At 43.8% G+C, this 15,949-nt stretch overlaps 1 protein-coding gene across 4 annotated transcripts in view; it reads left to right on the top strand.

Moving 5' to 3' along the window:
• The window catches only part of GPRIN3 (GPRIN family member 3), an 80,831-nt gene extending 68,252 nt beyond the window's left edge, over positions 1-12,579 (top strand). For 3 of the 4 annotated variants that reach the window (XM_042812378.1, XM_042812377.1, XM_042812376.1), the window contains exon 2: positions 3,931-12,579. In XM_042812378.1, the coding sequence (XP_042668312.1) occupies positions 4,044-6,269 (2,226 nt within the window). In that variant the 5' untranslated portion in view covers positions 3,931-4,043 and the 3' untranslated portion in view covers positions 6,270-12,579. Of the gene's footprint in view, positions 1-3,094; positions 3,301-3,930 lie in introns of those variants that run through there. The other variant, XM_042812379.1, reaches the window with a different exon arrangement.
• Positions 12,580-15,949: the final 3,370 nt, after the last annotated feature.

A 15,949-nucleotide genomic window follows, 5' to 3' on the forward strand; every position in this document is an offset into this window, starting at 1 on the left:
GTGATCAGAATGAACAAGGTGGAGGAGAGTTGTATTCACGTCAGGAATCTGCTCTTATTACTAAAAACTGATTTTGACCTTTGTGGAGATACTGATACCTCTTCCTGATGAAAGAAATTTTTGGTTGATTGCTCCAGGTCAGGCATATAACACTTGCAAAATTTACTAGCAATCTTGATTTGTTTTGACATAATTTTTTGGCTAGCTACTGAGGTTTGCATTTCGTTCTCTTCTAGGTATTTGCTTGCAGTCAGTGTTGCTTGTTGGTTTGAATCCTCTGCTTTGGCAGTGGAATAGCATGCATACGCTGCGCCCGCAGGCCTCACTGTTGTCCTTCACTCCTGGCAGTCTGTAATTAGTCTGCTTTTGGTGTTTTTTCTCTTGCGTAAGACATTTTGATTTTTACTAATTTTGAGAAAGAATATGGACAATAATTACCACACTTACTTATACTACTACAGTGTTGTTGGTTCCTGTCGTCAGCCTAGCTTGAAGAGTCTAGCAATAACAAAGCTCTCATGACTTTGACAAGGAAGTCTTTACAAAGACCATGTTCTCATAAAATAACGTATATTCCAGGAGGATGACCTGGCTCCCTGCCCTATGTTCTGTGAAATATCTGAGTCATGTTCTCTTACCCCACACCAGAAATATGTAGGTTTACTAGGGCTGAAGTTCCTCTTGGCATTATACATCTGGAGATAGCTAGCAGAATCACTTGTGATCAGCATTTGTGGCAGTCATTTAAATGTATGCATCAAAAATAACCTTTCTTAAACATACTTTCTAGTGATGCTGCTGAAGAGACCTAAAGAGATGGGGGATTCATGTGCGAGTTCTGGTCAGAACTGATTTAATTAACTGAAAAATAAGGAATTATTCCCCCACTGGGTGAGTTTCAGTTACAGACAGTGCACCTCCAGTATGCAGAATTCCTGTTACAGCTGCTTCTAGCTGCAGCACACGGAGCTGTGCTGGCATCTCTGCTGCTGCAGGATTTGCATATGAGAACGCAGGCAATTTGCTTCCATCCAGAGTGTTTGATTTTGTGTACCCCCCTCTCTGAGATTTTTGTATAGCGGAGAGCCAAACAGATCTGCTGTGCCTTCTCTATTTGTTCTGAAACTTTTCCCCTAGTTCTGTGTCTCATCCTAAGAACTGGTTTGGTTTTGTCCCGGGTTTTGTTTAGTTGGTTTTAAAGAAACTCTTGACCTAAGAACAAAATGATGTTACCTCCCCAACTGTATGTTCTGGTTTGTTTTGCACTGACACTTGGAAAAGGAAAGAAGAGAGTACTAGAATTTAGGAAAAAAGATGCCCTGAGCCATCTGCTGCTCTGCTCACAGTCATTCGACATTCAGTCTTGGTACAACAGCATGAAGTTGGATGGCTTTCCTTCTTCAAGACTGCACTGGCTGACACTGAAGTGAGCACAGAATGAAGCAAACGTGTCTTGTAGGCAGTCACAAAGGGATGCAACTTTGCGGTCTGTTTTACATAAACTCAGTACATCTCAAACAGCTTAGCAAGTGTTAGCTTTGGAGCAGACCCACTTTGGAGCAATATGGGGCTGCTAACACAGATTGCAGCTAAGTCATTTGGTATCCTACAGGGGCAGGATCTCAGCTCCCTGGAAGGCTGTGTGCATCTGTGGTTGGATAGAGCCCAAAGATACAGGATAAAAATAATAAATTATTAATATCTGGAAGACATAAAGGTTAATGAATAAGTAATAAGTTGCAGTGTTTTTCTTAGGAAAAAAATAGTGTTGTTTAACTCATCAGCAGCTGAGTGCTACACAGCCATTTGCTCACTCCCCCTTCCTCCCAGTGGGATGGGGGAGAAAATGAGGGAAGAAAAAGCAACAGAGTAGAATTAGTGAGATGGGATAAAAATTGTTTACTAAGACAGAAAGAAAAAAAAAAAAATAGCAATGATGATAACGTATGTATTTTACAAAACAAGTGTGGCACAGTGCGATTGCTCACCACCCACAGATTAATGCCCTGCCAGTTCCAAAGCAGTGGATGCTCTCCTGGCGAAATCCCCACCCTTTAAAGTTTTTTGTGTGTGTGATGTGACATGATGTGTAATATCCCTTTGGTCAGTTTAGGTCAGCTGTCCTGATTCTGTTCCCTCTCAGCTCTCTATGCCCCCTCAGCCCTCCTCTCTGATGGGACAGTACCAGAAGCTGAAAAACTGAAGTGTCTTTGGCTCTGTACAGCACTGCTCAGCAACAACTAAAACACTGATGTGTTACGGATGTTCTTTTTCTTCTAAAACCAAAACATAGCATCATATTAGACACAATGAAGAACAAATCAACTCTGCCTTAGCTGAAACTGGGACAAATAGGTTGTCTGTATTCATTTAAATTTTCCTCTCATTGAACTCTTTTCTCTTGTTGCTCTTTCGACATACCCTGAAGTGATGAAATTTAGGGTGTCTTACAGCATTGCCATTCTGGTTTACAGAGAGAAGGCAGGTAGGGATGACTTTTGGAAAGGGCTGATGCTGATATTGCCAACAGATAGTGAGTGGAGGTACTAAGCAATTGCACAGCTCCTGCCAGCGGCATCTCCCGAGTCGCTTTGTGAAAGAGACCCCACTGTGTGCATGTAGAAACGTGGGCACACATTTTTCCAGCATCATCTGTCTGTTCAACACGAAACTAAATGTTTGAGGTGTCTTCTGAATTACAAACTGGTGCTCTGTTGACAGCATGAGCTCAGGAAAGCATTTAAAAGGAGCTTTTGATATAGCATAGATAGCCTGCAATTTAAAATAAGAATAAAGTAGGACTTAATTGCTGATCCACCACCACTCAGCAGACTCTGAGAGAATGATACTTGGACTTCTAGCAGGACCGGAGCTGGGCAATGCTGAGTGTTCCTGAAGCCCCCAGTTAAGAAGCACGTTTTGAGGTCATCCTCTGCTTGAAGTGACAGATTTTCTGCAGTCCTGGCCAGATTTCAACCTGGACAACTCTGCTCCACCTGGTTAAAATCCCTCCCCACTGTTTCACTGGCTATGGCATTGGCTTAGCAGCACAGTAGCTTCTCTTGGCATTCATTCATCTGTGCTACCCAGCAGGTTATCTTCTCTCTGTATTCTTTTTTACCAGACAGTAACTCTGTGCATGTTAGTCTGTGCTGGCCTGTTGCCTGGTGTGAGCCTTGCCGTGGTCACAGTGGAGGGAGGGAAGGGCACTCCATGGATGGACAGCCAAAGAGTGAGTCCGCTCAGGTCCCAAGGGTTCAGGGAAGCAGATCTGATCTTCACCTGCTCACAGCAGGCAAGGTATTTCTTGTTCACATTCCACAGACAAATTGATAGAGGGTTTTACCTCAGAGTTTATTTTGTGGCCTCTTGTACCTAAGTATTTTCCCTTAGACTTCCACATCCATTCTGCATCCCTTTCTGCCCATCCCTCTTTCTCTTTGCTCCTAGCATTGTCTTAAAATTACAGAAAAGGACCTCAAAGCACTCCTAATTCCAGCCCTTCTGCCATGGCTAGGGCTGCCACTCACCAGCTCAGGCTGCTTAGGATTCCATCCAAGCTGGCCTTGAGCACCTCCAAGTATGGGGCGTCCACAGCTTCTCTGGGAAATTGTGCCAGTTCCTCACCACCCTCTGAGTGAAACAGTTTCCTAACATCCTAACCTATGTCTCACCTCTTTTAGTTTAAAATTTTTCCTCGTTGTACTGAAACCATTCCCTCTTGTCCTAATGGATTGGAGAAGACATCCAGACTTCAGAATTGAGAGATATTTGAAATCTGAGTCTTTTATGTGGCCTTAAAGCAGAATTGGGTGTTTTTCTTTCCTCCCTACCTACTAGTATTTATTTCCAAGCCATCAAATAAATATTTTTTGTACTTTTTCTTCTTAAATCTGAATGCAGCTAACACTACATTTCTTTCATTGACAGGTTAGCTCTTCCTGTGCAGCAAACTACTGCTGTTAGCCTGCCCGTTGGACCCACTGCCCTGCAAGAAAGCTCCCAGGAGAAGCTGACAGCGAGCCCCATCCCTGACACAGTCCATGGGGACTGTACCACATCCCCTGGGACCTGCCAAGCTCTCCTTGGTCACTGCTCCTGAGGATAAGGACCACCTGGGAGACCTGCCACCTGCTAAGCAGCAGCCTAAGGCTCATACTGCAGAGAGGACCAGCAATGGCTTCCCCTGCACAGCACTTGGTTCTGCGGCCTCTTGCGCCTGTGACCTGAAGCATACCGACACTCAGAGGCTTGAGGATGACAGCGTTCTTCCCAGGCTGTCCAGCCAGGCTGCAGAGGGCCCTCAGGCAGTGGTAGAGCCAACCCCGGTGGCAGTGGGCTGCTCAGCAGGGTGCGGGCCTGACATGATGCCAGCCCCACAGAGCTCCCAGCAGTTCATGCAGGGTGGCCAGATGAAGGTGAATGCCCTGGTGCAGGTGGAAGACTCTGCTGTGAAGGTTCTGAGGGCTGAGGAGCAGCCAATGCTCCAGGTAACGCAGTGTTCTTCCCCAAGCAGTCCAGATGGGGGTAATGAGTCCAATCCTGCTTCTCAGGCAAGTCTTCTGCAAAGAGAGGAAACAGGTGGGAAAGCAGAAGAAGCCAGTGCTCAGTCTGCCTCTCCAGCAAAGGACACAACCACTGATTCTGGGAGAGACCCGCAGGAGGCTGTGGATGCAAAAAGTAGGGCTGCAGGCACTGAGCAGCTGCATCCTACTGATCAAACTGAGACAGAGCAGAGCAGCCAGTCGCCAACCCAGCTCAGCCGTGAGGGGACACATCCTGTACGTGATGCCAGTGTTGAGCCAGGGAACTTGGCCCCAACCCATCTGTCCAAATTCAGAGAAACGGGTACAATGACAGTTCAGTCAGAATGCAGCACTTTAACTCAGGAAGCAGCAAGCAGGACATGGAGAGATGCTGAGGTTCAGGCCGTGGCTACTGTGGAGAGCAAATCAGCCTCCACCAGCCCCAGCATCCTTGCTGCCTTCTTAAAAGGGAATCCTCCTCCTGAGGATAAGGAAGAACTGCACATCATTTACAGAGGCAGTGGGGGACTGAGCCATTCTAAGCTTGTTGACAGCTTCTCTTCACAACAGAAATCTCCGTGTTCTCCTGGTATTGTGCTGAAATCAACCGTTGGTATGGCTGTGGCTGCTACAGCCCAAAGCCAGCCTGCTGAGCTGCCTGGAATCTCACCTCATGCGGTGTCCCCAGCTTCAGCAGACAATGCAGAGCCCACCCTCCCCTTGTCCTTAGCAGCTGCCACCTCCCAAGGGACACCTGTGGATGCAACAAGTAGTGGTAAGGACAATGCTGCACTGCCAACGGATATTGCAGCCCTGCCAAAGTCAGTGCCCGCCGAGCAGCTCACCATTCGCCCCCGTCATCGGCCTGCAGCTGGTGAAGAAAATACTGCTTCTGCTGCCACAACTGAGAACAAGGTACAGTGTCTTGTCCATGAAGCTGGAAGCAGCAAGTTGCCTTCGCTCTGCCACACACAGGGTGAAACCAAGCAGAATGAAGAAGCCCTGAGCAGCTCTGAGCAATGTCAGGGTGCAAGTAAAGTGGAGGCGATTCCTCAATCTGCAGCAAAATCAAAGGAGAAAAACTCGATGGTGCTGGATGCCCAGGGAGTGGTAAACACAAGCGCTGAGCCCATCAACAGAAAGACTCACACAGGAGAGGCAGGTGGGGAGCAGCAGAGCAGAGGCCAAGGAGAGGCAAGGCAGGCTGCAGAGGCCAGCGGGCTGCAGGTGGGAGTGACAGCTGTGCCAGGCTGCAGCTCTGGACCTGTCAGCCCTCACCCAGAAGCCTTGGCAGCTCCCCAGCAGCAGGGCCTTCAGGCCAAGGAGACGAGGCCTGAGATTCATGCCACAACTCATCCTTCTTCAGCTCAGTCCTTGCCAAACCATGGCGAAAGCAAGAAGCAGCCCACCCCAGCCATGGAGGCGAAAGTGCAGGTGAAACAATCCAAGCACATCAGGGATGTTGTCTGGGATGAGCAAGGCATGACATGGGAGGTCTACGGTGCTTCCCTCGATCCTGAGTCCCTGGGAATCGCTATCCAGAACCACTTACAGAGACAGATACGAGAACATGAGAAACTGATCCGGGCTCAGAACAGTCAGAACCGGAAATCCATTTCCTCGGATACATCCTCAAATAAGAAACTGAAAGGGAGGCAGCATAACGTATTCCAGTCCATGCTGCAGAATTTTAGGCGTCCCAATTGCTGTGTCCGACCCGCTCCGTCATCTGTGTTAGACTGAAGCGGTCCACAGGGGTGGGTAGATGTCTGCAGTGGTAGCGAGAATCTCTCCCCCTGAGTCTCGAGTCCTGCTGTTCAGTTGTGTCATTGGGGTTGCAAGGCAGCAACAGTGGAAATTATTCCCCTTTGTTTTCTGAGTAGACACTCTCTCCATCACACCTTCATCACTGCCATAGCTGCATTTCCACATGGCGCCCCATCCCAATCACTGTCAGATAAGAGCTAGGCACTTAGCAAAAGCACAAATATGAATTAACACCTTGTTGCAGGGAATGCAGCAACTTCTGATAAACCTAGAAGCTGAGAGATTATCAGGATGATTGTCAGAAATTATTGGTATACATCACAAGGTCTTACACAAAGGAAAACGCTGGGGCGAGCTGGATGAGGTGAAACTAAGGTTAGCAGCTGTAGACACCTGGAGTAGAGCAACACAACCTTCCTCATGTTTAAGTTGGCTACACTGAGGCATGTCCATGAGAAGGTTATAGATGCTGATCGCTGGGCAGACGTACTGTTGATGCAGTGGGGCGCAGATTAGGTGAGCCTGAGAGAGCTGGTTCTTTTCCCAATGAAGTGGAGAACGAAGGAAAGAATGAAGACCGGGGCTGAAGGATTCTCTCTGGGAGAAGAAGTTGAGTAAATGGGATTTTGATGAGGGGACGAGAGAGGTGTGAGTGTGCTTGCAAGCAGGCGTTGCCTTCGTGTTGGGCTAGACAAGACAGCGCACACAGCCAGATTTCCTGGCATGCCAGGTGCCAGCCCAGCAGCCACGCGTCACTCTCAGCCTCCAGCAGTTCGGAACACTGTTCCTGTAAAGCACTTTTTAAAGTGGTGTGGGTCTTTTTGCTCTCTTCAGAGATGCGTAGTAATATGTTAGAGTAGGAGCAGGCTGAGCCTAGGTCTGTGAGCCCAAGTGTTTAGTGTGTTATGCTGCTCTGATTATTTTTCCTTGTAAGTTCCTATCTGAATCTTTTTTTTTTTTTTTTTTTTTATTGTGATGCTTTTCTTGCTGCCTTTCACAAACTTGATACCATTTATTTAGCCTGTGCTTTCCTTGTTTTGGCTAAATCTCTCTATATTATAAACCCTTATAGATAACTTGAAACGTTTACTTTACAGAAGTACTGAAATCTTGAGGCAATTTTTAGTGTATTTCTAATATTAGAGAACTTGTAGAACCTGCTAATAAGAGGTAGCTTAGTGACTGTTTCTCCAGGAGTGTGGTATATAATAATGTCTCAAATGAACATTTTCACATTTCTCAGCTTAATATTTCACAGCCTGGGAGATCTGTTTCCCACCAGCTTTTTATTCTGTCCACTAGAGTTCAGGGGAGCTGGGGAACTCCTGCAGTTTGTAGAAAATATAGTTTTCAATTCTGCAAAGCACTGGAGATTTGGATATTGTAATCCTGTAGAGTACTACAATTAAATAGGAGTTATTTTTTATTCCATTCAGGATTTTTCACAAATCACGATGATAATTTATTTGTCTGTAGTACTGTGCATCAGACTTACTCTGTAGATCTTACGTATGTTAGTATCCTTTCTTATCTTTTTGTCTGTGAAGTAGCCCTGAAGTGGTCATCTTTTATTTAGAAGACTAGATTTTCTGAGTGTATTCAACTGCCAAGACTTCAAAGCAGCTGTTGAGGCACCTTTTCCCCAACTATGGGGTAAAACACTGTAAGGTTTTATAACGGCCAATATTTTAAACTTGCTCAATGAAAGCTGTTGGATTGGCACTGAACTGACTCCTAATTTTCCTCTGGTCTATATTTGGGTCTCTGTGGCACCTCCTCATTCCATTTCTGTGCATTATTTCATCTCCCATTTGACACTGAATTGTTGAATCTGAAATGCAACATCAGAGTGTCTTCCCACATCCAGTAGGAGGGAAGTCTTCTGTCTTTTTGTTAGTACTGCTGTTCGCATCACCTTCTTGGCAGTGTCTGAGATGTGAGTTTCATGTGAGATTTTGTGTGGGATTAATAGCAGCAGCGTCATTAGGCAAGGTTAGTTGATGAGTTCAGTGTCTCTTACCATGTTGTGTCTGTGTCAGGCTCAGATTCACAGAGTTTTTGGCAGTGTTTGCTGTTCTCCTGTCCAGGCCCAAGGCTTTGTGTGGCTTCTTCTTACACTTTCACCTTCTGCCTGCTCCCTTTTAGCTGCTGCCTGTCCTGTTCTCCTGTGAAACCGTGTCCCTTGACTGAGCTCACATCCCTTCCCATTACAGCACTGTGATCTGACACGCTCTGACCTGTCCCTGTGCAAATGTTCTCTTCTAGAGAATAAATGGCTATCATGCACTCACCAAATTCCATGAACTTTATCCTTTAGCTCAAGCACTCCAAAATGTTTCTAGAATGTGGGTATGAATGATTTTACTGAGGCTGAACTGAGCTTAGCAATGTGTGAGCACTGGAGTTAACGCTTCTTCAGCAAGAATCTCTGGATCTCTGGATACCCTGCAGCTGCTTCCAGCCAGGAGTCTTCACCAGTCGCTCCACCCCTTTTCCCTACCCAACAACCTTTCTTCCAGGAAAATTTCACCAATACAGACATACAGCAAAACGTTGCTGGGTAGATAACCAAGTGGATGCATCTAAACAACTGCATGGGCATAGCTGGAAAAAGCGTGATGGTCAGCCGAGCATTGTGCTTTTGCACTCTGTGAAAATACTTGTGCACAGACAAATGCAAAATGTCAGCAATGCAGAGCTCCTGCAGGCGTGCATTTGAAGCCAAGCAATAATGTGCCAAGACAAACACACAAAAATGAATCGATAATCACCAGCGCATCTCATGTAAAATATTTTGTGCTTCTCCTTTGCCCTCCTAGGGCAGACTGTAGACAACCTGGTAGCTTAACACTGGCAATTTATGGTTTCTTGTGCTTACTATATCTAGATGATGCTGTGAACCCTCAGATGGATGATGTATGTTTATCGGAAGGAAAACAAAACCATGTTTTGGGTAGCAATTAGCAAATTTGTGTGTGAGTGGTCTTTTAGCAGCCAAGAAAGACTGTTCTTGGTGTCGTTTCAGCGTCAAAAGTAAAAATGTGCTTGGAGTAGTATATGGCAGAGTGTTTGGGGGGATGATCCATGTGCCTTCATCCTGCTCATCTTCCCTGCGCTGTGACTCAGCATCACAGAGCGTTGGTTGAATAGTTAACAACCAAGGAAATCCATTTGGGATAATTAAAAAAGGGTACAAAGCAAAAATTACTTTGTCATTCCTAAGAGTGAATCTGTATAGGGGAAAAAAAAAAAAACCAGAGAAACTGTATTGCAGCCTGCCCAGTTAAAGTAACTCTTAAATTCAGTTTGTTGGAAGATGAGACAAGGGAAACAAGTTAATTGTCAGGAAACATCTCTGTCAGAGCTTCTGGAGAGACTGATGTGGCCAGAGCCAAGACCAGAACAGTTATTGAGGATGCAGTGTTTACTTCTATGTTTCAGTGTTTCCAATACAAAAGCTGAATTGAAGGAGAACCCTGTTGCAGGCAGTTTGCAGCCTGGCCTGGAGTTCAGTTGAGGCCATGATGACTCCCACTGTCTGTGCACTTGGTTGATGTCTGTTGGCTTCACGTTGGCTTGGGCGCAAGTGTCAAAGTCTTGCTTCATTTCTGTTGACTTGGTCCTCCTGACCTCTGCTGGCTTAGAAAAAACAGAGTGAGGAAAGATCTGGAGACAGGGAGGAAAATACCTGTCTTCCCCATTTCAGAGGTAGGAAACCTTCCTTGAAACAGTTAAGAAGGAATTAATGAGAAAAGTGAGGAAGAAAAGACCAAATGAAAACTAAAGCGTAGCTGATATGTGTTCTTCATGGAGATATTTCTGTGTCCTTAGAGCCAATGTTTTGCTTAATTTTTGCAGTTATCCCCACTTGTTCATTCTGAGCTCTCACGTTTTTATGTTCTAAGTGTCCCATGGCTATTAGGAAAATGAATTTTTCCAAACGCTGTATATTTTGCTAATGTGTATAGATGTACGCAAATATGATTCAATAAAACTGATCTTATAAAGTAACTGGTGATACCAGTAGGTGAACAAGCTCCATTTAGTACCACTACTACCATGTAAGAGCTTGGAAAATGCGCTGTTTGGAGAAATACCTTGAAGGGATTCAGAAGAAGGAAATACGTGGTCTAAAGATAATGCTGGCTTTTATCTTGAGTGTCATGACTGCTTTGAAGTGTTACAGTTAGAAACGGAAATGCAAATAAAAATCAATGTTGAAGTTGATGGAAAATTCCTTTTGGACATTTGGTGGGATTTACCATATCAGTGTTTTACTACTTAGCAAAGTTTTTATAAATGTAAAAATATAAAACTAAAAATCTTGCTAGTTTGTTAGGCTGATTCTTCATTGTCTTGTTCCGTATCGTTTCCTTTACGCCCTTGAAAAATGAATGCCGAAGGTTACCAAGGCAGAGTAAGCCTTTCACAGTCAGCTTATAGAGATGACAGCTCTGAATGCGAGATAAGTGTTCATCAAGCTCCAAGGTCTAGAGCAATATAGAGCCTCTTGCAGTCAGTGTTTCAGTTCCATCGTTTAGAAAGGTAAGGGCTGTGTTCTGAAAGAAACCCTCCTGTCCCTTTTTTTTTCCTTTTTTGTTTTAGTAGCATCTCAGCCTTTGTTCATTTATTTTTTTAGAGTTGTTTTTTTGTTGTTATTTTTTTTCGTCTGGTTGATGCTTGTGTAAGTGGTCACTGTTTTCAAAGTTGTCTCAAATGGATGCACTTACATTCCTATCCAAATGCTGTACACTGCAAGTATCTCCACAATCACGGGGTGCTGCAGTCACCAGTGGGCTTGAAGATCAAGTCCTGTACATTCGAATGTTCTGAAATGTTCTCATAGGGGCCTAAATTTCAATATCCCACCTGAGTTAGTGTAGCTATTTAAAAGAAAGAAGCATAGCAGCTGAATTGATCCAAAGTGAAATGAACATAATTCATTTCTTTGAATCTCCGAGCTATAATAATTGGTCTGTTGTGTTCTTTTCTGAGCACCTCTTCTTTCACAGCATTTATAATGTGGATTTTGAATCAAATCTTGGAAATAAAGATTTTGTTATGTGAAACTCATCTTTCATCCTTCAGCATTCTTTAAAGAAGAAATTGATAGATCCCAGCCATGCAGAGAGGAAATATTTTTTTTTTTCCTCTAAGAAAGTTTGCTGTAAGTGTTGCTTGTATGTGCTCATGTATGTGTGTGTACATGTTTGAAAGAGCTGTACACGTATGTAGGGCTCATGCATTATACATACTCTAAGGTTTTTTTTCCCTTTGCCCTTTCTAATTGAATGCTGGAGGCTCAACATTTTCCACAAATTTAAGGCAAATTTAGATCACTCTGTAATAGTGAGTAGAAATGAGGGTTTTATCTGGTCTCCGTAAATAAATTCCCGGGGCTCTAGCTAACAAAAGTCAATTAGCCAAACTCCATGTTGAGGCTGTCAACAAAAAGCACAGTGCCTGGGTGTGCAGGGATGCACACTGACTTCAGAGTCAGAGCTTTGAGGAAACTGATGCTTCTGTATACAGATGGGTTTGTTCACAAAGGCTGTGGGTGACAGCAGGCATCTGAGCTCACTGGAGACAGAATTGTATGAACTGAGTCGCTTTGAGATTTTCTTAAGTTTCTGCTTAGAATGTTAACCTCTGGCGTAGAAATAAATGACAGCTCTTCCAGCAAAGTCTCCAGCAGTTGTATGCTGCAAAATACAAGTCTGTCAGATACTTCTTAGCAACATCACATGAATAGTTTCAAGTACTTTAAACCCAGGTTTAGATGCTGCCCTGAGAAGTTTCAGTAATGGGGGAAAAAAGTCCGAGTGTTTCTGGTATATAAAATCAAGTCTCGGGTCTGAAGTTAAGGTCTCAGTAGCACACTGGAAAGGGATGGGAGCTTGTATACAGAGCTGAAGGGAGAGAAGATGAGTGAACTCTGAATTCCTGGCTGTTGCAAGCACCATAAAAAGGATGATTGTAAATCAGTCAGCAAAAGAAGAAAAACAGTTATGTGTTTCTAATGATGACTAATATTATTGTGGCTTTATTATTTTTATGGTTTTACTGACTGAATGTGATGTACTGTACAAAGTAAAGCTAGTTCTAGGCTTCCAGATGTACCATAGCATTTATTTGAGACATACCAACAGAAGTCTGCATGTGAAGAAGTCGTACAATGATATAAAGCAATGTTACTCGCCTGATTGACTTCCTTAGGAATTTAATGTTTGCTGTTTTACATTTTCTGGTTTCCATGCTGAGTACAATAAAACGAACACTGTCTTAATTATTCTGGGTCTCTGTTTGTAGGCTGGCATATGGAAAGAAAGGACATCCCCCACATCCATGGTGGATACACACACCGAGTGGTGTGAGGTGCCAGGAGCATCAGCATCAGAATAACTTGAACCCTCTTCTGCACCTAAGGGAAACAGAAGTTTTATCTCAAGGTATGAAATAGTGTAAGATAACAGACAACGGTAGCAAAGGTTTTTGATCCAATCATATTACAGGTGCAGTATTCCCATGTGCCTGTCTACTACTAGAGGACACGACTTGTGTACCCAGGCTTAATCTTTCCTATGGCTATAACTTGGGGAATATGGAAAATCACTTCCTGCCGTCCTACCTTGCCACAATCAGGGAAGTGAAAGGAGAGAAACAGATCTTGGGGAAGTGTGGTTACATATTGACCCTTCTGCATGGCAAATTGAGGCTCTCTATCCAAAGTTGGAGCTGTCTTCTCCAAAATAATGATTATTTGTTTTGTTAAATGTGCTTCTGAACTCACTGTTTTTGTACTTGTACTTGGCTGTGAGGGTTCCAACTACTTCAGCTAATTGCCCTGTGCGGGGTATTTTATTAATGAGCCTTGCTGGATTCCTTCTCATATGGCTCAGGTTCCTGCATGCCAGTGACTGCCAAAGATTATTCCTGACCACTACCTGCCAGGAGCATGGTGTTTCCCTGCAGTGGCTGGATTCATCATCTGCATGCTGCATCTGGCAGGCTGCCTTAGGAGGCAGGAAAACCTCTGAGAGTTTCCTGCTTCATCCTTGTAGTCTTACTGCAGCAAGTAAAAGTCTTTGAGATCCTCTACACAGCAGAAAACAGACAGTGCTCAGTTCTGTGAAGGAAAAAGAGCTAGCATCTCATCAAACCCATCATCACCAGTGCACGGTTTCTATCTGATTTTATACCGTGCAACAAATTTGTCTCAGTGAGGTAGTGCCTGCTAGCTTCTGGTTCATACATAAATTGATTTCCCGAGGGGGTCAGATTTCTGACTGGCAGCATGAGATCCCAGGATATCTGCTCAGCTTCTTTAACCAGACAAAGAAACAGCCACATCTTTGGGGATTCAAACTCTATCAATAACACTGTGTGGTAAGTAGTAGAATTGTGAGTGGAAACCATAATACTTCTTCATCCAATTTCAGATTGCTCCTCTGAGAGCCACAAATCACTAGTTTCACAAGCCAATATTTTAAAATGTAGGCACTTAAATCTGCAACCGAGTATTTAGGTAAATACAGTCTCATTTGTGAAAAATGTTGGAGTGCTCTTTTCTGCTGTCGAGGTCAGGCCATGAAGATCTATGGATGCTTGATACTTCTGCAAAAAAAGCCACTGTTATTTAGACATCTATTAGCCAGTGTGGTAGTAGGTATGTAGCAGTAGGCAGCTATGACTAGTAATGGCAAAGTGCATGTTTGGATGACAGAAAGTTGCCAGAGCAAATCAGGAAACGTTAATGTACACACCATTGCTGCTCGTAGTTCAGCAGTGTTTGTACAAGGCAGGGTCCAGCTGTATGGCGGAGCACCCTGTTCATAATGCATTGTTCTTTGCCCTTAGCATTGTCAAGGTAGGTGGAACCAGCAGCCTGAGAGCGTGGTTGCCAGACTGCAAAGGAATTTGCCTTTGCTCTTGCATCTCCATGATGAATTAACTTGAAAAAAAAATAATTTAAAAGAAGATGTTTTTTAATAGCCTGCAGTGGACTGCAGCACAAGGAAGGGATTTGGGTCATTCATGATGAGGTATTGCCTTAATTCCAATAATTCTATTTATTTCTTTTCCTGATTAGAAACTTGCTCATGACAATGCTCTTTCTCTAAATCCACTTATATAACATCAGAAAGGCATGAACAGCTAAGGACATATTTATCACAGACCAGTGGACAGTACTCTGGTAATTAGAGTGCAGACACTGAGCACCCACACTTTCTTCAGCACTTGTTATAAAATGGCTGCACAGATACAGCTGCAAGTCAAACACACCTTGGCACCTGCATGGGGCTGGGACTGCAGGGCTGAGTCAGGTCAGATTCAGGAAGGAGAAGAGATGAAGTCTGCCCAGGAAGCATCAGAGGTGAGGCTGTTCAGTAAGTTGTTCCTTCTGTGATTAAGGAAATGCTCATGTTTCTCCTCTCCCATTCATGTCTCTTCTTTTTTTAAGGAGAGTTACTGGGCTATTAATTAATGAGACAGATTGCTTAGGTTAGCAAGTTTTAAAGTAAGGAGGGAGCCTCTGTGCAGATTCTGGACCAGTGCACTGAGTTACTACTCATCCTCCTGGAAAACCTAGGCTCCATTAGGTTATGGGTGCCTTGAGCAGAGCCTAGTGAGCAGGTTTCTCTCTTGTTCCCTGGCTCTGCAAGACCAGCTGAGAAGAAATGAGGAATTCATGGTCAAGTTGCATCCAAATATCTCCCAGTGTGACCATTACATCTTGATGTCTAACAGTTCTTTAAGGGACAGCTAAGTGCTACACCACAGTTGTAAGCAAAACTGTAAGAGTGCTACCAACTAACTGAAGTGAATGTAAATTCAGTATAGCTCCAGTTTTGACTAATGTAAAGTATTCTTTGTTATGAATTTACTGTCATGGCATGCTTATATACTTCTCTGCTGGGAAATTTTTCCTGGCATTGACCCTGGCTTCCCTGTTGCCCTGGTTATGACATAGCTTTCTACACCTCCTTCTCTCACTTATCTTAAGTAGCACTCTTTCTCCCTTCCCAACCTCACTCGTTTCTCCAGCTAGATTCAGCTGATGTTTTCACTTACTGAGAGAAAATCTGTCCATGGGGGGAGGATTAGAACTAGATGGTCTCTAAAGTCTTCTCCAGCCCAAACCATTCGGTGATTCTGCAGTTGAAGTCTCCCTCTACTGGCACACTCTTCTGTACTCATCCAAGCTCATCTAGAGGCACATTGCTGCTTGCTGATGGTCTGCACTGATCATACACTCTTCTACCAATTGTAAAGTATCCAATGCCAGCTACAGAAGAGCTGTCATTTAACTTGTTCTACAAGTTTTGTTTGAATAAATTATTTTGATCTTTCAGTCCCGTGTCTTATTTCCTTAAAAGGCCCTATGCTTAAAAACAAAAAGGAAAAAAGAAATTCAATCGTATTTCCAGATGTTAAGACGAAAAATGTGTTTTATTTCTGAGTTTCTATCATAAAATACAGCATACTTAGCAAAACAAATGTAGTTGGGAAGAAAACCACAGAGCTTTAGTTTTGGTACTAAACATAAAAGTCTGCAGGAAAGGGAGCTGGCCTGTCTGAAATACTTCTTTTCCTGAGTGCTCTACATTTTTTCAGGAAAATGAATTCACCATTGTTAAGTTGGTTCAGTTTGGTTT

Source organism: Centrocercus urophasianus, unplaced genomic scaffold (assembly GCF_019232065.1).
Source record: "Centrocercus urophasianus isolate 14NV4802_14NV808 unplaced genomic scaffold, USGS_Curo_1.0 seq_13, whole genome shotgun sequence".
NCBI lineage: Eukaryota > Metazoa > Chordata > Aves > Galliformes > Phasianidae > Centrocercus > Centrocercus urophasianus.